This window comes from Apostichopus japonicus, chromosome 16 (assembly GCF_037975245.1).
Source record: "Apostichopus japonicus isolate 1M-3 chromosome 16, ASM3797524v1, whole genome shotgun sequence".
Taxonomy (NCBI): Eukaryota; Metazoa; Echinodermata; class Holothuroidea; order Aspidochirotida; family Stichopodidae; genus Apostichopus; species Apostichopus japonicus.
The window spans coordinates 23,171,511-23,199,281 of record NC_092576.1 but is presented as its reverse complement, the minus strand read 5'-3'; the positions used below and the strand labels follow the sequence as shown (position 1 = coordinate 23,199,281).

Below are 27,771 nucleotides of genomic sequence, written 5' to 3'. Positions count from 1 at the left end.
GACTAAACGAAACAGTAGATGGACCCGAAAACAAATACAACAATTAGCGTGCACTGGGATTCAATAACGACACACTTGGAACTACATTTCTACTGGTAAACTCTAGTCTTTCAGTTTTGGCGAATAAATATCTCAAATTTCAACACTCTAGACTACTTTGTAACTATATACTTAATCACAGCTGTGGAACTGATGATCCAAGTTGCGGTCCAAATTAAAGTAACAATGGCATTAGTATATTTGAGTATGGTAAAGTACACTCTATGTCACGTTGAGACGTAATGATGCATATTCTGCTGTAATTTATTTACGGTTACATTCTTCTATGTCCTGGCGTTCTCGGTGTAAGCTGGATTCCTTGTACGTTGCCAGAGTGTGTCCCTGTAAAGAAGATTACATAACATTTGAATTCGGAGAGTGTAAGTTACAATTTTTAATTAATGCCGTGCTTACACTCAAATGAGTTATCACATGATAAAGCAACAAATTCGACTGCAATAATTTCAAGCATGGATAACGTGAAAGTATAGAACGTATACCACTTCGAAAAAAGTGAAGGTTCAGACGTATGAATGGATGGAGGGATGGATCGAAGGAGGGATGGGTCGATGGATCGATAGACGGACGGAAGGATGTATATATTTCCGACGTCAGGCTTTTTAAGAGAGCTAATCTCAACTGTATATGATGTTCCGACAATGTTGTGTCGAAACAAAAGATGTATTTGTGCTTTCGGTTTCTCTGCATTACATTTCAATATTGCAAAGAAAAAATCAACTTGTATGTTTGTTCGGTTCGGTGGATGAAATCGGAGATTCGAGCAATAAAAAGTATTTACCTGTACTTTCCACGGAGCTGATTCACCTACAAAACAAAATATTAAAAGGTCTTCATAAAAACAGTAAAGGAAACACGATTAGTGTAAATTCACACTTTAGATTGGCCATTTTCGTTTAGTTTTCAATACCAGGCAAACTGTGGGGTAAATAACTTACATTCTGGTTAGTATATAAGCAAATTGAATACACAATGAGCTTTGTTTGACTTATCTTAACGAGCTACCGGGGCTTGTTTGTTATAGGTATTTTCTTTGTAATATGATGTGCCTTTGCTGCTAGCTGCTAATCTCACGGATATATATCTGTGATATTTCAATGGTAGCATGTTATAATAATACAATTAATACTGCAATATCTGATTCTCAAGTTTAATATATGTCTTAATTGTGGGCAATAAAAACGTCAAACGGTTTCCCTCGAAAGCTCGCTTTCTTGTAAAATATACTTTCATACAAATTTATTATAGAAACTTACCAACAACAAATGTTCAGTTTTATTCATATCCTTGTTGTTCTCTCCCTAAAAGAGAACATGAAACGCACACGTAATCATACGTTTTACCAACATTTTTACGGACAATAGAAAATCGCAATGGATCGTAGTCTTTGGCATGAGGGATTGTTATTCCTCCTAACATAAAACAGACTGAATGAACGGTTGTTACTTTTGCGACCCTTTAGCGATCATTTCCCTAATGGATACGTCTGTATAATTATAATTAATAATGGTCGAGTTATTGTAAGTCTGTGGTTGTTATTTTATAATTAATTACATAAATGACGATGTTTATAGTTGCTTCACTCCTGATCTGAATACAGTTAATTCGTCTAGAAACATATCATGATACGAATATTCATAGTAGAAAATATAGAAACAAAATAACGTTCACTTCCGCGATGGACGTATACTCTTTGAAGGTTCCATTGCTAAAATATATTAGTAGTTAAGTATTAGTATGCAAAATTCTCACCTTCCAACAACCGCTTTTGACATTAAGGTATGTTCCTATATTCCAGCGAACTGTAAAGAAACGGATTAACAAAATTTAACACAAACATAAGCTTAAAAACTTAAGTGAATTAAACTTGCTATTTACTACCTCGTAAGTCTTTTAAGTGAGTAGTTCTTTCGGTTAGATCTCATACACAGGACATTTGAAGTCTTTCAAAATATTGATCACCATTTTTTATATTCTTTTGCCATAGCGAATTTACTTCAAATATTTGTAATATGTTATAATGGCGCACTTTCTGTTTTCGCATCCAATCAATTTCGCTTTAAAGCCTTTCATTTTAATGAACAGTGACAACAGGTTCTCGCTGAAAGTATCAGTGATATCTGTGTATAGTTTACATGTACCTCGCAGCTTTCTTTCTGGCAGTATCCGCGTTATGTTCTCACACTGTACTTGTTGAGGAAGAATGCAACTTCTGAACCTGCATTGAAGAAAACATCACTTAATCAAATGTTAGTACGGTTATCGACAATTGGCACTCACAGTCAATTAAATATTACAATGACAACAACAAGCATAGATTCTGCACCGGGTGAAAGCTTATTGATTGCGTAGACGTATTAACACATCTTCGTTACTAATAACAATTGACTAACCATAACTCTTCCAGGCTTTCACAATTTGAAGAGTAATCAAGTAAACCCGAGACTTCTTCTTCTGTGAACTCCCTCCCTCTGTCACTGATCTCTAGGTTTTGCAGTGTGCTTAGGACTGGTACGTGCAAGTCAGAGTGAAGTAGCAGCAGATGGTTTTGTTGATCAACTCCTTTTACCAGATCAACAAATGTCACACGTGAGACGGGTTTCTATGTTATTGAGAAATGATAACACCATCGTTTACATAAATCACATTGCAGTGTATCCGCATACATTATATGGACTTTGCTTTCTTTAGTTTACTAGGTCATATATTTGTTGACACATGCTTCGAACACAAAGCAGTAGTAACTGATGCTCGGTTGTGGGGTATGAACAGCAGTTTCTGTACCAATCATTGAGTGCGAGTTCTTTGATACGCGATTCGAAAATGAGGCGTATCTAATTTGTTATGCTATAAGTAGGCCTTTGACCGGGTAAACTGGAACAAGTTAATGGAGATTCTGAAAAAGATTGGTATAGACTGGAGGGACAGAAAGCTCATCGCCGAGTTGTACATGAAACAGACAGCGGTAGTAAGAACTCTCATGGGCAAAACAAAATCAGCCACAATAGGGAGAGGAGTGAGACAAGGATGTCTTATGTCTCCAGTCCTTTTTAACATCTACGCAGAAGCCATGATAACTGACGCACTTGATGAAATACAAGAAGGAATATAAGTTGGAGGACAATGGATAAAGTCGGTACGTTTTGCAGATGACCAGGCAATGTTAGCAAGCACGGAGGCTGGACTTCAACGTATGATGGAGAATACCAACAGAGTTGTCAACCAGTATGGGATGAGGATTAACATCAAGAAAACGAAAGTCATGAAGATTGGAAGGGAACAAAGGAGAGTTCATATAGAGATAGAGGGGAAGGAACTTGAACAGGTCAGACAGTTAAAATATCTTGGTAGTCTATTGGCGGAAGATGGATATTGTGAAACCGAAATCAGAGCAAAAGTGGCAATGGCCAAGGAAACTTTCAAACTACACAACTCTCTTTTTACTGCTAGTCTTGAGTTACAATTAAAGAAGAGACTAATGAAATGTTTTGTGTGGAGTGTATTCCTGTGTGGCTCAGAAACCTGGACACTAAGGAAAGAGGACAACAATAGAATGCGCATTGGAGATATGGCTATGGAGAAAGTCTGAGAACATAAAATGGTCAGACAGGGTCACAAATGAGGAAGTTCTACAGTGGGTTGGTGAGGTCCGCAGGCTGGGAGGAACTATTAATCTGAGAAAGAAAAGGTGGGCACATCTTGAGACATGACGGACTACTGAAAGATGTGCTTGAAGGAAGAATGAACGGGAAGCGACCAAGAGGGAGAAAGAGAATAATGTTGATGGATGATATCAGAGATGTCAGAAATTATTTCACTATGAAGAGGAATGCAGAAGAGCGGTTCTGCGGTTCTTATGATTTTGTGTTTGGTGAGAGACCTGCCTTAAGGCAGATCACCATTAGTAGTAGTAGTAAGTAGGCATGTGTATATACATTAACATGGCCTTTTTTCGTTCTCGGCATGACGAATTGGTGCCAATTGTAACACAGGTTACTACTGTTCATGTCGCTCAACCGTGCATCAGTAATTACTGTTTATGTTCGTAACACGGTAACATATGTTACAAGTGGCACCAGTAGTTACTATACTAGCTATGAGTATAGGCAGTAGGTAACAACTTGACGTAACATTGCACACTTATCTTCAAAATAGAGCTCCGTATAATATATTATTTAACGATAATGAGATAAATTCCCAATCTGCTTTAGTCTATGTAATATATTACTTAATAAGAATGAGTTTAACTCCCAAACTGCTTTCAACTGGTTTATATATGTTACACTAGTTTTACCTGGTGCTTGGATGCAATCTCCAACACTTGAATGGTAGATCTCTGTAGTACCCTGCTATCTCTTTCCTGCATATAGATGTTCGCTGATACAAGCTTCGCTACAATCTCAAGGATGTTATCAACTTTACCGTCTCTCTCCAAAATGCATAAAGTCGCAAATTTGTTGTCACGTCTCTGTTCCTGCAAGTATTCGATGATATTCTTCGCGGCATCTTTGTTTATTCCGCAAGCGAACCGGTAAACGTACTGAAGATCAGCCACGTTTATCAGGTCGAACAATTCATGGTTGGTTTCCTGGTCTTCCCTAGTAACGACGCTGGCAAGATAATGAGCTGCGTACCACTCACCGAATAATTTGTGGTAAAATCTGACGTCCGTCTGGTATTGAATGTGGTCAGATGTACCAGGTTTGTCTGCATCATCGAGATAAACCTCTTCAACCAAAATACCTATCTTGAGATAAATGTTGTAAAACTCCTCACCCAGTCGTTGGCACATATACTGTTTCTTCCACGAAAGTTGTTGCTTATCTCCACTCAACCCTTCAAAAGCTATTGTGTCTAGTTCACTGTGTTCTTTCTCGTACATTTTCCATTCGTTGTCGTAATCACCCACAAGTTTGTTTCTCATGTGACTGTGGAAGCAGGATATCATGTAGCGAAAGAAACTCGTCACGGAAGAGAAATCACGGAATGACTTCTTTTCGTGAGTCATGTGAGCGAAGATGACAAAGAACAGAGGTACTTGACACAGATCACGAAGGATTGGATTTTCCTTGAGTAGAAGTTTGATTTCACGAACATCATTCGTGTTGTTTGTGACAGCCTTTTCTATGTACGAAGCTCGCGCTTCTTCGGTGAATCCTGTCAACCGAAGTCGTTGTGTTTTCGGAGCAAGATCCTTTGGGAGATATGACGACCGTGTAGTCACAATGACGTCAAACCCTTCGAATAGCTCTTTCTTTATAATGTTTGCTATATCTGTGTTTGGATCATTACGATCCGCGTACTCGTCATAGCCATCGAGGATGATTACACCGGAAATGCAGTTAAATAGTATCTCTTTTACATCAGCTTCTGTCCAGGAGGAGTACTTGGACAGGAAGATTTGTGAAATGGAGTCAAAAATCGATTTCATGCCTGTGATATGTCTTAATCGTATAAATAAAACAATGTTTGTGTCTCGCAAAGGTGAATTTGCAATCTTGTTGCACCAGTCATATGCCAACTGGAGTGCTAGGGTCGACTTTCCGTACCCTGGATCACCTTCAATTATAAATCTCTTAGATTCTTCTCTCTTGTCGTTTAATATAGAGTTGTATGATTTCAGCTTACGCCACTTCTCTTCCCCGGACTCATACATATCTAAGTCCAGGAGGTCTATACCGCCCTCGACAAACAACTTGTTGACACAATACATCCTGTCTTTAATAAACGGAATGGGTTGGACAGCGTTGTAAAGAAGATGATATCGTTTTCTTAAGACTTCAATGAATAGGTTTGTTTTATCAGCACCTCCCATCACCGGAAAGAACGTCCCTTCAAAATAACAAAAATGCGTTCAGTGCGTAAAAGTAATTCAAACTTAAATTTTTAAGAAAATCACCCAAGATACAGTCTGGCCACAAAAACTTATTGACATTATCTACTCTCTAACTCAAGTTCCCTCACAACGATATTGTGATCATGTTTGATTATGATTTCACGTAATAAGGGAATATATACTTCACGTGACTCCAGTTAAAGATAATGACAATCAACTGTGAACTGTGGATATGAAAAAAAACTTGAACGCATGTCGCCTTCCTTGCGGATTCACATTCAAAAAGGCTAAAAAATAAATGGTCCATCTTATTAAATATCATCATTTAGTGAAAGAAACATTTGGAGAGATCAATGTAGTGTTACAGTCTCGGTTTTAGCATACCGTCTTTACCCATTTTAATGTAAACAAGTTTCACGTTGGATGTTCAATCATGTTAAACACTTTACCGCATTGACCGCAGTGCCCTGACTTAAAATGTAAGGATATGAAATGCTCAAACAGTAAGTACAATAGCAACTAGACCGTGTGATGCTTATAAAACCGTTTGATGCAAATAACATATGTCTCTATGAATGGTTTGTTTCATAAGAAATTCAATTTCCAATGAGAAGTTGATAAATGTAAATAACCAATTAACTTTGACCATCTCGAGTTGACATATTGACCTGACCATTGCTTTAAACTTCACTTCTAATGTCCCTTTTAACATAGGATGGACTCTGTTCGGACTCGGTCGAGACTCAAACCAAACTCGGATTTGTTGGAATCGACTAAAACCCTGGCTTTAGTTCAGGTGGAGTTCATGTTCTTACCTTCTGTTGTAGGAGATAACGAAATCATAGGCGTATTCTGAGATTGAGAGAAAATGATAGGAAGCTATGAGCAATAATGAATTAAAGTATATTCCGATGGATTCAAATTGAAGACGATATATACACGCAGAGCAATTACGGTTATGGACACATATCGTTATGACGGTTCGTGAAGACAGCTTAATTCTAATGACATTGTGACCACAGACGTTGTGTGTAGTTCAGTTTTTGGCTGTTTTACTTTGACAGGTCTAGAGCAACGATATCAACTCATTAGGTACGATAGCGCTCAATGGAAATGTATCATTCATTATAAATTGTATGATATAAAAGCTGATTGTTTTAACTTAGATAGTTTTGCTACCTCTTGTTCGGTTCCACTGGCATGAGAGATGCTTATTCGGAATTTTCCTGGATAATTAATTGATACTTCTTCTGACTGAACTTTGTGTTCTCTTTTTCTCTTCCGTATGCCTGTTAAGTCAATTGAAGGATGTGTACTGTGTTCATTATTTGGATGAATTAGCAAAAGAGAGCATTGCTCTCAATGTCCAACAATATTTGATGCATTCAGAACATCACCTATGTAAATATAATGTTACTATATTAATTATCTTAAGGGTATAAAAGTCAATCCAAGTTGCCAACATCACGAGCTATTTGCTATGTAGTCATGGTAATCAATCGAGCTAGAATTGCAGTATTAGGATGGGAATTAATGAAAGCACAGCACAATGTGGTCTCGTGGTATGCCAACGAGGAATCGCTACCAGCTGTGTATGTTGTTTCTACCTGTTTTATGATATGTCTATTATATTAAGATTATATACAACATATTTTGAAACATATTTCACAGAGCGCTTAAGATATGATTGACTAGCTTCGCTTCGTCGAAGTTGATTTGTTTATGCGTTATCAAGTTAGAATATTGGACTCGTTGGGTTAGATTCGATAATCTGGGAAGTATTTTCTTACGTTTCATTGCAATTATGATGCATATCACCGTTAGTATAAGGATAATAACTACAGGAACGATGAGCAGCAACAACCACATATAGTTGACCTGGTGTCCTTCAGCGGTATCTGAGAAAGACAATAGACAACAACGGCACACTGTTTAAAAATCTCATATATATGACTTTAATTTACGAGTCAATGAACCTCAACTAATCTTTCATATTTTGGAAAGTTTTTTTAAATTACTGTTGGGCTATTATTGGCACAATTTAATGCATCATTTCCCATAAATATGTCTTATATTGACCCGACCACTCAAGTTAAAGTGATCCACTTGATTTGTCACGTGTTTCAAATTAATATGACCAGTATATGTGAGGGACCGCAATTTCCTAAATCCGATGATATCATCTCGTAATCGCCAATTCAGGTTCCATTGCTACCGTATCTAGCAGCTTTTGGAAATCATGTCATACGATATCGTGCTTTGAATAATATTTGAGAGATTTTGTAAGATTGTCAATTAATAATTAACTGCAGGCTGGGTTTGAAGATACTTTGGATTTATCTGATATCGTATCAGATCAGATGAGATCACATCACATCACAACAAAACAAAACACAGTACAGCACAACACAACACATCACATCACATCATATCATATCAAATAATAAAAAATGAATAATTGAAAAATTTATGTTACTTGTAAGTCCTATATCAATCAGCTTTAAACTACTGAATGGGTTCAAAAATGTATCAATAACTTATCAGCGAGGGTATACCGTATGTTATTAGGAGATCCAATTTTACTGATAGATCCATTACGTCTGCATATTCGCCTACTACCCGACATTCTGCCGTTACTCTCTGTTCGGTGTCTGTTATGGAGCTAACGGTAGACGTCAAAAATACATCGAAAGTATCCTTTCTTTGTACAGTTCTTGTCTGCGGCTGATCGATCGAGACAGATGAACCTTTACTCAAAACCTGCCACTCTAGTTGAACTTCGGGGCGTATTCCGTATACCATGCATGTCAAGTTATCGTCACTTTGCACAGAGAGAACACAGTACTGTTGATGATTGCAACCTGATACGACTAAATATGGTGGGTCTGGTTTTACTGCGAATGAAGAAAATTGCCAGTTGTCACATACTGTTATAACATCATACATATATGCAATGCATGTTTACATGTTTACGATACAATATTGCTAACGATGATAACACTTAATAAATGTTTCCTAGCTTTGTCAGATTTGACTTTTCTATAGATAAATGTCAGAAATAGTTGTATTTGTTTCAAGGAGAAAACTCCTGCTGGAGCGTGTTAAAAGGCCCAACTCATTCCAAACAGGTAGCAACATGTCCATCCTAATTCCAACTGGTATAAGATTTATTTATCCCGAAACCAGCATCTATATGTTTATTACCTGTCGTAACAGGTAGTTTTGAAACAGGTTTCACTTCCTGATAATAGATAGTAGGTAACCATTGGAAGTTTTGTACAATACAGGTTATGGTTCCGCAGTTTTCTTTTAACAAAAGGTCGCAATTGTGGGTAGGGAATAAAAAATGCTACACCACTGGCTGGTTTACATTCACAATATGAACCCGATCTGTTTACGAGAAGCGTTATCCACTTTAAACTGTATGTTATGCTAGCAAACACTATAGTCAAGTATAGAACATGATTTAAATATATAATGCTAAATTGCTATAATGCTAACTTGCACAAACCAAAGTTGTCAGGTTCAGTTGTCACATAACTTCTCTCTCTCTTCACAGAATACCATCCAACAGAAACTACATTGCCAAAGGTTGTCACAATGTGATACTTTAGTTCCTGCGTCTAAAAATGTACTAATTTTTTTTTATTTTGCTTGTCACAATCTTGGTGACTAGAAATAAAACGTTTTCTGAAACTGTATAAAACATTGCACTCAAACATAAATGAAATATGATAGGTATTGGCATACGATACTCAAATACTCAAACCCTCCTTCTCATATGACAGTTAACGTACCATAAACTGAAACTTGATATGCGTTCATCTCGTCTGTTCTTTCACTAGTAAACAGGCAGTGATAGATGCCTTCATCCGTTGGTAAAGTGAATTCCTTAGTCAACGTACCGTCTTCGTCTACTTCAAACCTATCTTGATAAGTTACAGTTTGGTTTGTATCCAAGCGAAGAACTGCTGAAAGCGTTTGTGAATTCGTATCATCATTAAATTTCCGTTTCCATAAAACGATGTTAAAATCACTATACGTACATTTGATGTTTAGCTTTGAATTCATTTCTATACGCACTTTCTTAAGATATTGATCTATGTTATCGCTATAAAAGTTACTATGAGCTTCAACCAATACTAGTGAAGTGTATTTGTTAAGAAGGGATGGGAGATGGTCGGTCTTACAAACGAGAAGTGACAACACTGGTGTTAATTTTTCTAATAGGTTTGTTGTATTTGTTCTTGAAGTGTAAAATACTCCATGAATTGAAGTTTTCGTTGTAGACGTTATAATTTCATCTCCTCGAGCGCGTCTGATGGCCCAGTAAGGACTGATCGAAGGCCTGCTATTCCTTACAATACAGCTCAACTGTGAAAATCTTTCTATCCTCAGATGACAGAGTTTGCCCTGTTCTTCACAGCCTTCAATAACAGGATAAGGAGGATTTGGCTTGGCTGCAAAAAGGTCAAGACGGGTGGAATTTTTGAATTGTTATATTACAAGAACGTATTGCTTTGTTCAAAATTAAACGATGTAATTACATTGATTGAAGTGTAAACAGTTTACGTTATATATGCAGTAAATGATTAATATAAGTAGTTTAGCTTTATAATAGGCAAACAAATCTGCTTTCCTATTTTGGAAGGAATGATGTACATATACCAATTCATTGTATTGATGTTTGCGTATGGGTTCATTCTTTACGAATGGCCCATTCATTAACTACGTTGTGTTGCAAATTTTGAAATTACAAATTAAAACATATGTTCAAATCTGTCTGATAACTGGCAGAGGCATAAGGTTAATATCGACTTACCGATAGTCCTTACACTTCTACAACAAATATCTTCTGCAGATGTTGATATATTTATTCTCGTCACCAGAAAGTCTCCTTCATGCTGTATACTGACATTTTTGATGGCTAAGGAACCTTTTCCATCAATGTAAAATTCATCAGACGGATTATTTTTTCCACTTCTGTCATTTTTGCCAATACGAGAAGCAACAGGACTTTTCCCCACATAGTTTGATGTGTTGTACCAGACAATATTCTCAGCATCAGTCCCAAGGCATTCTACAGTGCCATTCATTCCCAGATAAAGGTATTGTTCAACTTCACATTCTGTATAGCTATTGTCATTAGCTGCGGAATACAAATATTATGCTACAACGATGAAAGTGTTGACAAGTTGTAAGTTCAACCTAAATTTTCGGCACATTTTTCAGACTTTGGAATGATACATGTCCAAAAAGCTGGAAACGTTGTCCATTGGCAGAACATCTTCATAAAAGAATATTTATGTACCATGGCAAATAGTTTTGTTTGCTTAGACTGTTAACGTGACGAGATTTACTCATTCCCACGCATAGCGGTTACGAAAATCCCACGACACCTTTCTCGAGTATTAGTTAAACAAACCAAGCCCTACTCGACAAATAGGTTTTGACATGTTTTAATAATACGATTATGACATGCAATCTAGTAATCCTTATGATAATAATCGGTCTCAGTTTAAAAGAATTCGACAAAAGAATAAATGAAAATATAAACAACATTTTGGGGAAAGGTTGTTTTTGAAGGGAATCGGTTAAATCATAGGTAAAAAAATCTTTTATGATAACTGTATATCAGGTTCGCTGAGGAACACCATACCTACACTGATGATTAATATAAATTACAAGTTGTTCATTAACTGCATTTCTGAAGTTAAGGCATCCATATGGATAATCATTTCAAAAGGATAAGTTCTTTAGAAGTACATGACGAAAGTTAGCTAAGACCCACTTGAGGACAAAACCACCATCAAATCGATAAGCTATTTATACTAAACCGTCTCGAGGAACATTTCGTTAATATCAACCAGTATACACGCCATTGTCAAGGCTAAAGACGTCACCACCAAATACATAATAATTCCTACATACAGTAAATATATCACAGACAAGTTGGATCACAAGTCCACAGGCTACACTAATTCCACACCTGAAAGCAATATGAAATAAATTTGGAACGGAGTTCGTCAGTGCCTTTTTTTTTTATAATTAGCGATAGTAACTGATTAACCACCATTCTTATCATCAAGGCATGTCAATTTCTACTTTGTGAACATAATTTGCTACCATAAGCATGGACTAGCTTTGCGTGCAACGTGATGTACATACCTCCAATGCAGGTCAAGATTGTCGACAGAGCTACTATTGATAAACGTCCAATAACCATCTTGATAAAACCCTTTCAAGAAAATAAAACAAACGTCAAGCTTCGATTAAGCTTTATCCGCAAGATACAAAAGACAGATTCAGTTTTAAAAGATCTCGATAAACAACAGTTACAGGATTGCTTCCTTGTAATAATAATCATTCATCGTGTAAAACATTATATACAGATTAATGGTTAAATACACAAGTATGTCCCCAATTTGAGACTAAGGGTAGCGTATACTTACTTTTGAACACAATGTCGAATCTCTTGAAGATTCAGTACCATATCAATCTTATCTTTGCAAAATTAAATATTTGTACCTTACTTATCAGCTATTTGTAAAATATTTTAAGTTTATGTTGTGTCCATAAGCAGCTTGTAATACCTTGTTTATGTTTGAGAAAAAATTAAATTGAACGAAATTGAGTTATATAGATTGGATATTATAGTAGTCCTACCTTACGTTTTAGAAGCATCCGTACGTATATACTTTTAATGTTACAAATAGAAAGCAGACGTATTTGCATATGCTTCACATTCAATGTCGTAGCGGCAAGTGAAAAATTCGTTAAAAAATAGAAACATCATCGGGTTGTTAGTTACATCTTTCGCACTTTCCAACTACGAACATTTCTGGTCGGTTTAATGAGCTCTACAACCATGAGTGTGCGAATATTCTTTACGCTACATCTATTACTCTTGGTTTTACGTGATGCGAACTTGCAAGATGGGATTTCTAACGTAACTGTCACTGAATTTGATTCAGTGGTGTTAAAATGTTATGATTCTACAGCTCTAAATGCTTGGAAATTTGCAGGTTCTCTCCTGTTTCATAATCGCATTCCACAAGATCCGGAGTTGAGTCCTGGTATGACAGTATTCCAGAACAATTCTCTTTTAGTTAGGAATGTAACAAGCGCTCATGAAGGAATCTATGAATGTCTCATCTCAGGAAAGTTGAAATTCAAGTATCGTCTGCAAGTACAAGGTATACACTTTTTAATTGTTAATTGTTGTACTTTTTACAAACTGTTGATACATATTTACAATTTGTGTTTTTATTAAATAGTAAACAAATCCAATTTGTATTCATTTAATTTATGTTTTACATGCCATAAGATGTCGATTCATGGTGCTTGTGCTTGTACTCGTTCAGCTAAAATTCTTTTCTTTGAAATATGACATCGATTATGCTATATAACTTCCATACAATTGACCTGTTTTAAGCAGAAACATGTGATAAAATGTTTCTTCTTTAAAAAAAAAGTATGACTATAGAAGTAACTGGTTGCAAGTCTGTCCACTTTCTTGAACAATGCAATAGACTATCGTTTGTACACATCTAAGAATATTAAAAAATATCTGAATCTTAACTATGGATAAGTTATGTTTTATAATACCGTAACATTATCTCTGAACACAGCCTTGCAATATCATAAAAGACACAGACCCACTTATGTTATTGACAAATACTTTATAAGCAATGTCATGATAAATGTAGGGTAGGCATCGCATACTGTCTTCACTTCATTCTTTAAAGTTATTCCAAATCTACAAATGACCATCAATGGACAACCGACCGATAACTTAACATATCTCGAGGAAGGGGTTGTAATTGAAGCAGTCTGTCTGGCGACCAGGTTACAATCGGCTGCAAAGTTGACATGGTTTATAAATAATCATTCGAGCAATTCATATCCATGCATGTGGAACAAACCCATTCAAGAAGCAAACGGGACTTTGACCAGATCTATGATACGGTTTAAACCACAAAGTTTTACCGGAAATATTACATGCATCGTCCACCATGGAGCAAGAGTAACAGAACGACGTGTAGATGGGGAATATTTTGTCTATTGTGAGTCTCATATTTCGTTGTTCAATATTAAGTTAACACATCTGATTGGAATTGAAGATATCTATTTTGCGGTCCATGTTTACTAACTTAAAATAACATATATTGTTCATTTAGTTCCTAATATCTTAACACAAAAGGATGAATCAAAGATCAATCCTCCTTTACAAAAGTGAACGACAATGTGCACACTTTAGTGGAAGGTGTGAGAGATGGTAGTGTTTACAATTGATGTCCATGTTGTATAGTTGACAACTACTTTTAAAACTTACAGATGTATGTTCAGATTCTGGGTTAAAAGTCTAGCCATGCTTCTCATACGCACCTATAATGCCAATGATTAACCAAATTTTACTGTTTTTTTCAGTTTCTGTTGGAGTTGTCACATTGTCAGGAACAACCGTCTCTTAACTGGTGTCCCTTTCTCAATTCCCTAAAAAGTCTTAAAAGCTTTGACAGTCTTTAATGTAAATATAGATATCTGAGATTTTTTTAAATAATATAACTTTTGTTTAATCTTTTACGAAGCGAAACCGACAATCAAGTTGGTTATAAACGGCAAGGATTCACACGAAAATGTACAGATCAGGGAGACAGATTATATTACTGCCTCCTGCTGGGTAGAGAAAGCCAAAGCTGCAATGACTATTACTTGGCTAGTGAATGGTGAAGATGTAGAAATCAAAAGCAATATCACGAAGCACAGGAGCGACTTACTTTATTACAACCTAACTTCAACGGTTGTATTTAAACCTTCCGAATTAAAAGGAAATGTTACTTGTAACATCAGTGATTCAGAGCATTCAAGTGCAACAGTATATTGGACAGTTACAGGTATGGTGATCTTATGATTTCATTGTCCCTTGTTAGAGGACTAGAATCTCTCAACGAATTTAGTTCTCCTGTCCCTTTAATGCTTTCATTGACCTAACAAAAACATGTTTCTTTGATTAATTATTTTCAGATCGAGACTGCTCATGACCTTTTAGGAACAATGAAACTCTTTCAATTTATGAGATTCAAAACTTAAGATTGTGAAGTATAGTCAAGTATTATATTCACATGAATTAGTCAAACAGAGTTAATAAGTAACAAAGAGATCTTTCATGTTGAAGCTAAAAGGTTTGCAAAATTAAACCTACATCACATAATTTCCAATAATCGCTTGAAAGACAGTTACAACATTTCACTTTCAAGATCAAAAGGAAAAGTTCGCTAGTTCACAAGGACTTCTTTAAGCATAGTTCATTGTTAATTGTAATGATTTATCACTTCGGGGGAGTTTGCAATGATTGATAAAAATAATCTCTTAAATTTATTTTCGTTTTAGTCAGTTTTAGTTATTGCTCCCTTACAGAGGAGAAAAAGGTCACGACAGAAACATACATTACCGAACGGCAGGCAAAGAATGGCTTCACATTCATTTTGAAACAACCTTGGATGATAAGTCTTGTCGGTAGCTTCACCGTCATGACATACATAACTATTATAGTAGTATGTTGCTTCCGAAGAACACAAGGTGAAAGACAGCAAAGTAACTTTCTACTCTTAAATAAATACATGCAACACATTTGCATATGCTTGCACAAACAATTATTATTGTCGATTGCTTGTTAGTCAAAATGTTTTAGGATGAAATATGCTAAGATGTGACGAATGCAAATAAAGAAGTTCTTACGTTATTTCTTTCTTTGCAAAAAACAGCTACAGTATAACTCAAAAGATTCATTATGATGCAGGCGATCTCTATGCCTTATATTTGAATTCTGTCTGGTTTTCTCAAAACAAGTTGGGTTCATATTTATATAATTTTCTTTTTCCTTTAATTTCGTAGGATTGTCACAAGCAATATTTGAACTTTGTAAATCTGAGCACTAAACAAACATTAATACCGTATGAACAGTTAATGCCTCATTGTTGAAAATCGTTCAGTATTCTATTTAATGAACAAACCTTGTTTGTTGTTGACATTATGCTTTATATCTCTTTCTATAATTTTCATTCAAACAGCGTGTGTAACGGACAGTGAGTGGTACGTTCGATTACCAATTTCATGAATATGTTTATCGGGAGGATTTCCTTTCAAGATTGATTCCGATACTTATAGCTTGTTACGTGTCTTCTTATCATTATCATTTGACATTTAATTATGTCGCATTATAATCATACTGACATGGAGTAAAGAGAAGGTCAGTTATTCAATTATAATGAGAACCATGAAACGCAATATTTAATTAAGGGACAGAAAGCGTTTACACTGTCAAACAGTTGTATTAATTTTGACATCAAATAGATAGAAAAGCTGACGAGCAGAAACAAATTAACCGTTAGCTTAGTTTTTTCAGCGATTGCTAGAATTTCTTTTTCATATTTGTTACTTACATACCGTTAAGAAGAGATATTTTTGTTTGAAATGAGATAAACGTGTCACCTTGTGATTCTTTAAAAAAAAAATTCTCAATCATTGTTGCAAATGTTCTTTTCCCGTGATCCGCTCAGTGGGATCCAAAACGTCACGACCTAAATGCACTAAAAACCAAACCCCACCAGTTCAGTAACTAAACTATCAGCAACACACATTTACGCCAAACACCCACCTGAACCCCCTCCCCTCCCCACCCCCATTCCGAACTAAACACATTATTTCAAATGTACATTGTTGCTCAAGAAGTACAGTCGATGGAACAGAAAGTCAAGTAGACTAGCCATTGGGTCTTGGAGCGTCTGCTTGTGCACTTTACATGGTGTTCGTTTACAATACAGTACTTGTATAATTGTTTTCCAAAATAGTCCTGTCAAACTATAATTAACGTTTCTTTTAATGTTTCTGGTATATTATATTTCTCGTAAATATTTACTTTATACAGCAGGAACCATTTGCAAACAAACCCGACGGTATCAACATTACCAAATCCAAGTAAGCAACAATATGTTGGTTAGCTTAAGTTTTTCTCTTCTTTAAAACCTAAGATACACATATATTAAACAGAGCAATCCTACGGTTTTCCCATTTGAAATGACTTTCTAAACTTCAAAGATTCCAACGTTGAGTTTAAATGTTGAATTGGAAGCCACACGACGTAAAAGTTGTAATCCATAAGCCATTGCGGGCTTCTCCCACATTCGTGATCGCTAAATACTCGTGGAAAAAATAGCTGCCTGATTATAATTATGATCAAAACACCAATTACACTTTTAAAATTCATGTTGACAAGAAACGACCTATTTACGAAGAAAACAAACTGAAACTAGTATGCTACGCTCCACACGTAAGAAAAGAGTAGCAAAATGCCTTGACTTGTTTCCGTTATTTGTGATTTCAACAAACCTTTAATTATCACTGTGATTCAATACTTGTCTTACAGAAACAAACACCGTGAAGCGGATAACTCAGTAAGTAAATAGTACATTACTACTGTAAAGCGGTTGTATAGTTTACCGATATCAAGACCGATTAACTTTTCTAAGACTGACTGCAGTGACTGGTCGAGCAACCTTTTTTTTCAATTAGTTTGGAATCAAAGTTGTATACTCAGACGCGAAGGAAGTTTCTGATTCGTACACTGTTATTGGGTGCAGCAGTTTTATATAGTTCTTGGCCTCTGATAGAGATTTTTAAGCACATAAATGCAAGTCAGATACAGAGTTTTCATTATGTTACTCAGTGCCCAGGAAGCGACAGCATTTCGGAGACTTCTTGCTCTCCCAAAGAGTTTTGAAGAAGAAAACACTTGACCAGCCAAAGATTTTATTTTACTCCGGATATGTATGTAAGCCCAAGTGGAGGTTTTGAGGATTTCAGCTTGCACTATTAACTTTCTAGATGTTTTATGTAAGCACATTTGGGAGACCAAATCTTTGGTTTGTATTTGAAGGCCCCAGTGGTAGTTTTAAGGAGAGTAGATTTTCATAGGGCAAAGTGCCCTTTACCCCAATCACGTATATGGCCACATTTTCAAGATATACTTAGAGAAAACATCGTCTGGTGGAGTGCATTTTTCTATAAAAGTGTATATGTAACAGCATCTTTGTAATGATATTTGCTTTACATAATTGTTGCTAGATCAGAGCTACCGGACGTTCCTAAGGATTCACCTTATTACTACAAATATGAGCGGCAAGAAAGACTCGGTAGGTGAAAATAGCGGAATTGATAGTTATTGTTGAATCTTCATACCGACAAAGGTGTCCATTGTTTTCTAAAAAGAAAGTTTCTTCTTTTGTTTCAACCACTGAACAACCCTTTTACTTGTCGGTACAGGCATTGTGTAATGCTAACAAAGGTAGAACACACCATAATAGCCTCCCCCTCCCTCACCCCACCCCCTCCACACACACACGCGGATTTCCATTGGACTCAGATTAGTCGCTCTGTTTCCTAACTTGACCAATCACGTACAAATGCACATTTACATAGTTTATTATTATACCTTTATATATGTTGTTTCTGAAATAATGACAAAGATTTCTATCTAAACAGATGGTACATACTCCACCATACTAGATACTGAGAACGAGGGTAGAATATTCTACCCTAAAGATATGTGTTTGATAAACAACCTTAACATGGGGAAGTTCTACAACCGATGGTTAGGGACAATTTCATCACCTGGGACTGCAACGTGTGTCGTTGCAACAACATTGTCAGGTATTGGACATTTATACCTGCCATGGTCATATTGGTAAATCTACTAATTGCCTGGTTGTGGTATTTTACGTTGTTGAGTGTTCCAAGTGGCTGAAGTGCATATGTTTCATTCTGTTTTATACATACATACATACATATATATATATATATATATATATATAAATATATATATATATATATATATATATATATATATATATATATATATATATATATATATATATATATATATATATATATATTGGTATACCTTCATGACGTCATGTTGAGATAAAATAAGAGAAGATGTACATGAGGAAACTATATATAATGGACAAAGTAATGTATGTTAGTAACTTACTGTAATATATTAGAAAATGTCTTTCTTTTGTGATTATGTCAATTTTACGGAATACGAATTTCACAAAACTATGTTTGTGTAGAAACAAATAATACTGAGGCAAAGATGAAACTTTCAAAACTAAGTTTTGTTATCACATAGCAATAACTCTTCCAAATGCCTAATGTTAGCTTATTTCCTAACATCGCTACACTGTAATTTGAAATCAAATCATTCAAACTGCTGTTAGATATGAACTGTAAATAAATATAAATCAGTACCATTAATTTTTTGTCATGAATAGATCAAGTTGAATGTATTATTTTGCAAACTAGATAGCTGGTTCATTTATGGTGATTGGATTTGGGTTTCATCTAAAGTTTGTCATTGTTTTTTACAATCATTTATTGTTATTATCTACTAACTTCTAAATTTCTTCCCTTTTTGGTCGAAAACAGATGACGTTTTACAACGAGAAAGTATTAACTGGTACGAATACGTCAGACGGGTACTTGATTTACCGTCTAGTGGTGGACTTGTGCAGGTACTTGGTATTTGCGTCGAGAACGGTATGTATACAGATATTGTCAAAGCATTAATTAATTTCTTCAGCTTGGCTCTTACGTTCTTTCCCAGTGTACTTACACTATTCAGTGAACATCAAAAGTCCTATGAAGTACAAACATTAGTTTGAATAATAGTCTGAATCCTTCACAACATTTCTATAAGTTTAATAATCAACATTCCACAGATAAGCTGTACTTGCTTCACAAACACGTCTTTTGCGCCACTCTTGATGCTCGCCTACAGACACCTTCTTATGCAGCTATGACAACGTCTGAAGTTACCAGGTGCATAAGCAGCATTCTAGATGGTATGGAACTGATACACTCCTATGGGGTACGTTGCATAGACTCATATGTATATTGCTCAATCGTAAATGTGGATTTCTTATTATAATACTTGCTAAATAATACTTCAGTGGTTGGGGCTGTTCAATAATTTACGTAGGTTAGTCAATGATATATCTTCGTTGTTGCTTTGGTTTATGTAGGTTGTTTGGTGATAACGTTGGTAACTAGATCATGCGTGCAACTAGATCGCTTCTTCATATAAACTTATATGCTATGTATGTTATTTCTGGAGTTCGTATTGCTCTTTTAACATGAATGTTGGAAAATCACCCTGACGCGTACGTATGTCTTTCAAAATACAGTGTATTTTGTTTTACCATATCTCGAATATTTATCGAATTCGTACTTTGACCTGTCGTATATCGAAGTAGTTGTATCCCTCTTTTCAAAGTTGGCGTATATTTCTTCCTAAGATTCGAAAAACAATATGGGTAGTATATTTCCTGCCGACTGCAATGTTGTTTGTTTCACGATAATGAACTAAACATCGTTAGCTGCATTATTAATCCAATGTCCATAGATGGTACTGATAAAGTTGACACGCAAGGGCTCATGTACCCCTTTTTGATTATCTTTCATACTTAAACATTCCACGGGAACGATCGCATTACAAATATTGTTTAACACTCCAACTATAGTAGCTTGGAGGTGACTGATGTTGGGAGTAAGACGCTTACTTTAGGATATGGATACAATCAGTGATCTGCAATGGCTTTCTTTTATATTCTTGTTGGTGATTTTTCCTTTAAATGTCAATGTACTTGAAATAAATGATCCATCAAAATGCATATTTGGTAATGAAATTTTCGTTCTCATTTAAATATTATTAAATAAGGTCACCCATAATGGGTTGATGCTACAAACAATTACAAACTTCATAAAGTTCGAAGATCATGTATTCTTGTTAGAATGCAAGCAGGATGTAATTTCCCCTGGTACTGCAGGAAACTTACAACACTTCAAAATGTGTTTTGTTAGAACAGTCATATTTAGCCGCATGTTCATTAAATTAATGGCTAATATATAAAACTATCTACAAATGAGGTAATGTTGCTAAAACATATTCATGAAATCTTCATTCAATCGTTCTGCTATTAGGCAAAAATCAAATCTCATTCCTGTCATGTTTGTGAATTGTGATCACAGGTAATACCCCGTGTTAATTGCTATGCTACTGGCACGTCGCCGGCAATCTTTATAGAGGAAAAACCACCATAAGCCAATTTGTTTCCTGGTCACATTATATGATATTGTTTCAAAAGCTCCGGGTTACTTTTGCAATGTAAATAACGACAGAATCATTCCTTCAAGCACCGACAAAAACATATTTTGTTTTATATAATGCTGCGTAAAGCTAACTCGATCATGCATGATATTGTTTATAAAAACCCTGGCTACATATCTGTGTTGTATCACTCAACTGGCGAACCCAGCAATAAATTGTTTGGTATTTGTGAGGGATTGCTGTGTAGTCAATGATGAATAGCTGATTCCATAGAGCACTAGTCTTGTGTTCACGAGCTCACAGGTTATAGTCATCCATTTATTTATCCTTCACAGTTCCTGAACAAACTTAAAAATCTTTCAACAAATAAATACACATTATTAAAAAATGTCTTTTTTGAAAGTCCAAATTACAAGTAACTATCTATATTTATTGCGTAATTTTCTCCACTTTACATTAACTTAACTCTGTTATTCTTCGTTGTAAGTTCCTACATCCAGGGCTTTCAACAAAGAAGATTCTACTACATAGTAGCGGCTATTGTAAACTGTATGATTTTTGTCTGTCCAAAGACGCTACCAACGTGGTCAGTGAAATGAGATCATCGGTAAGTTAATTATTCATTTACTTAGTTTCACTTTCGATCGTTATAACTGTACAGCATTTGAATTAAACACGAATTGTTAATATTTGTTTCTGAATATTCAGATGTCTGACGAGGACTTACCCCCTGAATCTGTCTCACGTAAGGAGTACGACAAGTACAGTGATGTCTGGTGTGTGGCGATTGTGCTGTGGAAGATACTCTCGAGTGGTAAGCGATGGCGGTACTTTATTCATGGAGTGCAGAACAGCAACATTAGAGCAATAAATATGTGTGTTTAAGAAGGTTAAGCGTAAATTCACAGTCCACAAAATAGTCTTTGAATAAAATTCCGTACTAATATGCAACTACTCCCTTTGTCAGGATATTCCTCACACACCCTTGTATTCTGCATTGAAACATTACTCTATGGTTTTGTGTTACGTTACGCTGTACTGTCTCGTTAAGGTGTGTTAAACGTCGTGGTATCATAAAGGTAGAATGTTGTTAACCAAACGCTATGTTAAGTATCATATCAAGTTTGCCATGCCACGCATTTTTCTGCCACACTAGGTAGAGCATTAGATAATGTTAGGTAAATCCTTCCATATTTATCTTAGATAAATACCTAACCGTAATATATATTATTCTTACCTTTAGAGGGCATAGCATTGAAAATCTTTCAAACTGTGAGACAATATACGTTATGTCCTTGGTTTGGGACAAGGTTCCATTTCAAAACCCTGAAGAAACTTTTACCTCTTAAAATGACATAAATTAACTTCAACTTGTTTTGTTTTAATGAAAACCATTTTGGCCTTGTTATGGTTCAGGAGTAAATGACTTGAAAATGTGATGAGTGCACCTCTGTATTGATTAACATAGTTCTCCGATTGACTTCTTCAATGTATCCCCAGTACCAGAACAATGTATATATTTGCGCTACATATATGCGGGTAAGTTATCTGTACCACAATAACGCTGTATTTACAAGGAATGATTAAGTGGAAACAGGTAGTCAGAATTACGTAACGTCACACAACAATGTTTCTACCCAAACATCATAATTCCATTTTTGTTTTTGGCTTTTGTATTGGGAGAATGTTTATTGGAAAAAGGAAAGTATTCTGAAGTAGTAATTCTTTTTAACAGGATGTTCACCTTTTATTAGCAACCCCAATGAAGTCAATGGATACGGGATCTTGGTGTTTGAAGCACCAGACAACTTGCCGGAGAGTTACAAAGACTTGAGGTAATTTTAATCACATATGAAACAAAATTTACAGCTCATTACGGCTTAAACACTCTCTTTGGAATATTTCGTAACCATCTTCTTAAAATTCACGTTCTATTACAGAAATGATGAGCTTTTGAAATGTCTGAATGTAGATAACGAACTTCGACCAAAAATGAAAGAACTTCGTTTGTCATACGAAAAGGTAAGCCAAACAACTCATAAAATCACAACAAACATATTATGACAACAGAAGTGTTTGTACTGCACTGTAGTATGATAATGAGTAACTCCCAGTCTGATACATACATGTTCTTTAGATATGACTAGATGATTGACTTTCAGCAAAGTAAAACCCATGTCATTTTAATGTATGCCAGAACATCGTTTAATTACTTCCTTGTCAAAACGAAAGCTTCAGATTAGATTAAGTTCTCACAGATCCGGTGTTCTAGCGTATACGCGTTTTCAATCATCTATCTAGAATATCATAACGATTTTCAACACTATAAAGTCAACATTCGAAAGTAGCATTGTCTAACATTTCAAAGTAGGCAGTATCCTTTTTTTGGTAAATGTTATGTTACATCTTTTGAAACTAAAACATAACATTTAAATTACCTTTAAAAAAATACGGACAACTTGAAAGTGACACATCTATAATAATGAAATTTAGTCACTTCAATAAATTAACGCGTCTCGTTATTTTTTATTAATGACATATTGCCTGTCAAAGTGTATGATTTCGTGACAGTAATTCAAATCGTCTAATAATGTATTCTTTATAAAACACTCGTTTAAGACAAAGGTGAACACTAACTTGAGGCCTACATGTACTCCCATACTAGATCTATTTCATCAAATTAGGATTGAGCATTTTCTTGAAAGCCACTGATTATTTTAATTTTCCAGTATATCTATCCCTTTTCATGTAATGTTCTTCACCTGTGTTACCTACATCAGATGCATTTTCTCACATGCATACTCTTAACAACGCCAGGGTCTATTTTTAATATAAAAATGAAAAAGCACAAATGAAGGACTATCAAAAAAGGTTGTTCATTAACAAATCATTAGTTTCGCTTTAACAAGGAAAGTGGGAAGGCATTTAAAGAGTTACATGTCTGCTTATGTTGGGAAAAACTTAGATTTGACGGTGTATTAGCGAAATGCTACGTCATTTATTGCGTAAGTGGTTGCGTGAAATTAAATTAATGCGGATGTTATGGCCCAGTGGATAAAGGCGGTGCTATTTGAAGCGATGAGTCTTGGAAATCGGGAGGTTGGGGGTTCGATGCCTGACCGGGTCATAATAAGGCGTTCATTCATCCCAGAGCAATCTACGGTTTTCTAATCTGAAATGATTTTCTAAGCTAAAAAGATTCGAAATTGGAGTTAAACTGATAAATTGGAGCCACCCGACGTAAGAGTTGCAATCCATAACCCCCTGACGGTCTTCGCTCACATTCACGGTCGCAAAAGAGTCGTAAATCTAACTGCCTGATTATTTTTGATTATTATTATTGATTAATTTACTGGTTGAAAGTTCCTAAAGCATGATCACTGTCGTCAGTGCTCACAAAGTTTACCTATGCTTCAACTATAAAGTGCTCTCCTTGATGCGTGAGGACAATTAATATAATGTTCACGATTATTTTCCTGCTAGCAATTACCTACGTTGTCAAAAAAATCACAACCTACAATGGAATCGAAACAATTGCATCCATTTTAGAAGGTACTAATTCACTTTATTCATTCTTTTACTTTCAGATATTTAAAGGTACCACACCTGTTCGTGATATGAATGCTAACAGCGTCAACGACACATACGTACCGATGAAAGCATTGACTTAGAACAAGCTTCAATTTACATCCTCAAATAGCGATTTTAATTTAGGTTTCAGCTTACGGTGTTGCTTGCAAGAGAAAAATTTGCTACGTAAACAAGAATTTGGAGAGTGGTTCATGCTACTACTTTTGTATATATGTAGGGTATTATATTATTACATATTAATATGATTATTGTTTTTGGTTTCTTGTCGACACAAATATGTAGTAACGTATATATTTCGTGCAATCTCTTCAGCAGGTATAACATTTGCAAGGTCTTTTAATAAAAGAACTAGCATACATTGTCCTTATACAGAAATACGCATTTTGTATAGAATAGGCTTAGCGAAGGTATTGGACTTTAGCGGACAATAAAATGTGTAAAAAAATGACAATGATGTATATAAATTTCACCTTGTTCACTAACCTGCTTATTTCATTTACAATGAAGAGCGTAGGTGACGTACCGTAGTATCCGTTTTGATATGTTTTGCTATACTTGAAGCTGAATCAAAGAGATGCGAGGCATAAGATTCGTCTTATATAGCGTTTAAGATGTATCTTGGAAATGACGTTAACATCACATAACATATTTCATTCAGAGTTATCAGACAAGTCATGAAACCATAAATGATAAAATTATACTGTACTTTGTTCCCAACAATCGTTTTAATACTGTTTGTGACATTATCAATCAAAGTTATCACAAAGAAAATATACTTTTATTAAGAAGAGGTAAGGCAATAACATTTTTATCTTATCTTTAAATCAACATGATGAATACACTGTTTGCATACGTTCAGACATTACGTTTTGCAGACAGTAATTTAAGTGAGGTTCATACTTCAGATTACTATTGTGTTGATGTAATCTTAACATTTCAGAAAAGGTTATAGACTAACTTGGCAATATCAAAAGCAGACACTCAAATCTGTAAAGTGGTTTCATTTTTGAAGAAAAAAAAAAGTTTCATGAACTCTTGTAAGTATGGGTCAAATAAATCAGTTAAGCTCAGAATAGAGGGCGATGTCCGCCCTGTTTATTCAGATCAATAAATATGACATAGATTACTGACTAAACGTTGTCTTTTTTGGCTCCCAGGTACCCTAAACTTCGGGAAATAAGGATTCATATTGCGTGTCTCGTGTGCCGCCTTACGCAAGTTTGCCTCCGTAAGTCATTACAACATCTTTATTGTATTATAGTGATATGCGGCTTGTTAAATCAGATGATATGGAAAGCGTGGACGATTAATTAGTTTATGGTATTGGCTTCCAAGTACCATAGGAAGATAGTCATACGTGATAGTCAATCAATGAATTTTTTAAACACGAAGCAGTAGTTCCAAAACATGACGAACATTAGGAATCGTGTTGAGGTACGGCATGCTTGCGCTGGGATGCGCCAGGCTTTTCCTCATCATGGATGTACCAGCATATAATTATTTTATTGTCTGAAATAAGGGGTTAATCCCCGTTCATTCATACACTACTATTTGTGTGGGGGAAAATCATAAACAAAACATTTTTGGCTACATATAACCAAAGATTTATTAAAGTAATGCCCCGTAATCTTACCGTGCGTTACTCACAGGATTAACCACGGTCAGCTGACCTGAATGGACCAATAGGATATAGGAATCTTTACTAAGTATGAATTAATGTTCTTTCATTTGTTGCTTCAATCATGAATCATTACGTTTAAAGACATACATAAACTCGCACCAGGTTCTACAACTATTTTACTATCATGTTACGTTCCACAAAACACGCTCATTGGAACCAAAATCCCATCCACAAACAGATTACAATAAAAAACCGAAACCATAGCAATAAACAACTCCACGCCCAACCCAAACCGCGTCAGTTAGCTTGACGATCCTATCAAACCACTGTCGTCCGGTCCTGGTGCAGCGCCACAATATACTCCACCTACTGCAGTAGTTAAGCAGTATGACGAGTTACCATCTATTCCCTCCTTACAACTGATAAATAGTTTGATGAAGACCTCACTTTTTACTGAATGAGTTCATCTGTTAGAGCATTGTTATATGTTTCAATGCGCAATACTACTCATCTTTTTATATTCGTTATCTAACCTCACAAGTCGTGTGAGCCTAACTTAATACTAGCGGTACAATACTAGATATGGAGGTGTTTAAGTCCTTTTGGTGGTGAATTGCTTATGATGGATTAATTCGAATTCAGTTACCTTTTTTATTTTATATATTATTCAAATAGTATATCATCTGTATTATTTTGAACCCATGGATATACTTTCTTTTTTGTATCTTTGTTTCTTTAGGGTAGCCATTCTTCTCTTCTTGTGGTTAAGTTAATGGTGTTTAGTTCATGATATCTCCCCTATGCAGTTAAATTAGAACAGTTGATAGAGCATTGTTTGCTGTTTGGTGAAAGTTAATGTACGTTTCATTAATGACTGTTGCTATCTTTCTTTGTTTTTGTTTCTTTCATTAATTATTCTATGGTAAGGATATTGTAAAACATTTCATACCCTGCGATATGACATGGTGGATAAACGCAATACACCACAGCATTGTAATATCGTTATTAATGGCACCTGATATATATCAAACCCTGTAGTTCTCAGTCACCTTTTAAAACCTTAACTGCATAGGATACTTGTAACACTCGTTATGTTAGATTGTATTGGATACGTTGCAGTAACATGAATTGGATTGGGAGTTGCTGTTGCCTGATTCTGATAATTCACCAAATTCTATTTTACTTTTATTTTGGTAAGTGATGGAAATGCTTAACATCGCGTTTGTTAAGAACATTTCACTGGTTACGTTAATAAATATTTAGGGAAAGAAATAATGTTATGGCATTTCATTTACGCAAAAATTGATTTTAAACACTCAGCCAAATGTAATTGCGGACAATCGAATATATTATAAGGTAATTAAATATTCTTTGTTGTTGCATTTTTTGTTCTTGTTGTAGATTTCCTTCCATTTTGCTTCATCTTGCGTCTTCTGTTATTTTGTTTTTTACGTACATTGCCGTATACCATAGATGTAATACACAAGGTGAAGTGAA

At 35.4% G+C, this 27,771-nt stretch overlaps 2 protein-coding genes across 7 annotated transcripts; one reads left to right on the top strand and one right to left on the bottom strand.

Annotated features, from left to right (window-relative positions):
* LOC139982676 (uncharacterized) lies at nucleotides 1-27,730 on the bottom strand. Of its 3 annotated transcripts, none has more exons than XM_071995714.1 (15): nucleotides 25,177-27,730; nucleotides 12,062-12,131; nucleotides 10,716-11,042; nucleotides 9,691-10,353; nucleotides 8,449-8,787; nucleotides 7,684-7,791; nucleotides 7,073-7,182; nucleotides 6,709-6,745; nucleotides 4,352-5,889; nucleotides 2,451-2,659; nucleotides 2,199-2,275; nucleotides 1,810-1,859; nucleotides 1,314-1,358; nucleotides 839-864; nucleotides 1-381 (listed from the first exon to the last, which is right to left on the bottom strand). In XM_071995714.1, exons 2-15 carry the CDS (start codon nucleotides 12,117-12,119, stop codon nucleotides 324-326), a joined length of 3,645 nt encoding a protein of 1,214 aa, XP_071851815.1. In that variant the 5' UTR covers nucleotides 12,120-12,131; nucleotides 25,177-27,730; the 3' UTR covers nucleotides 1-323. The 3 variants fall into 3 exon arrangements, with proteins under 3 accessions (XP_071851815.1, XP_071851813.1, XP_071851814.1); XM_071995712.1 differs by lacking the exon at nucleotides 25,177-27,730 and adding an exon at nucleotides 12,560-12,677; XM_071995713.1 differs by having other exon boundaries at nucleotides 2-381; nucleotides 25,137-27,729.
* LOC139982678 (uncharacterized) lies at nucleotides 12,747-25,143 on the top strand. 4 transcript variants are annotated; one of them, XM_071995718.1, is made up of 16 exons: nucleotides 12,747-13,089; nucleotides 13,642-13,959; nucleotides 14,485-14,790; nucleotides 15,314-15,475; nucleotides 15,967-15,988; nucleotides 16,824-16,873; nucleotides 17,322-17,349; nucleotides 18,020-18,087; nucleotides 18,437-18,604; nucleotides 19,382-19,492; nucleotides 19,675-19,823; nucleotides 21,550-21,669; nucleotides 21,771-21,876; nucleotides 22,798-22,897; nucleotides 23,003-23,084; nucleotides 24,650-25,143. In XM_071995718.1, exons 1-16 carry the CDS (start codon nucleotides 12,747-12,749, stop codon nucleotides 24,731-24,733), a joined length of 2,217 nt encoding a protein of 738 aa, XP_071851819.1. In that variant the 3' UTR covers nucleotides 24,734-25,143. The 4 variants fall into 4 exon arrangements, 3 of the variants coding, with proteins under 3 accessions (XP_071851819.1, XP_071851818.1, XP_071851817.1); XM_071995717.1 differs by having other exon boundaries at nucleotides 15,287-15,475; nucleotides 16,827-16,873; XM_071995716.1 differs by having other exon boundaries at nucleotides 15,287-15,475.
* Nucleotides 27,731-27,771: the final 41 nt, after the last annotated feature.

Coding starts and splice junctions, on each gene's coding strand:
- LOC139982676 (XM_071995712.1), bottom strand. CDS start 12,628: ATGCAAATACGTCTGCTTTCTATTTGTAACATTAAAAGTATATACGTA. Junction 5,890..6,708: donor GTTATCTCCTACAACAGAAG/GTAAGAACATGA, acceptor GTTATTTTGAAG/GGACGTTCTTTCCGGTGATG. Junction 2,660..4,351: donor AGATTGCATCCAAGCACCAG/GTAAAACTAGTG, acceptor TCAATAACATAG/AAACCCGTCTCACGTGTGAC.
- LOC139982678 (XM_071995716.1), top strand. CDS start 12,747: ATGAGCTCTACAACCATGAGTGTGCGAATATTCTTTACGCTACATCTA. Junction 17,350..18,019: donor ACCGTGAAGCGGATAACTCA/GTAAGTAAATAG, acceptor AATTGTTGCTAG/ATCAGAGCTACCGGACGTTC. Junction 18,088..18,436: donor TGAGCGGCAAGAAAGACTCG/GTAGGTGAAAAT, acceptor CTATCTAAACAG/ATGGTACATACTCCACCATA.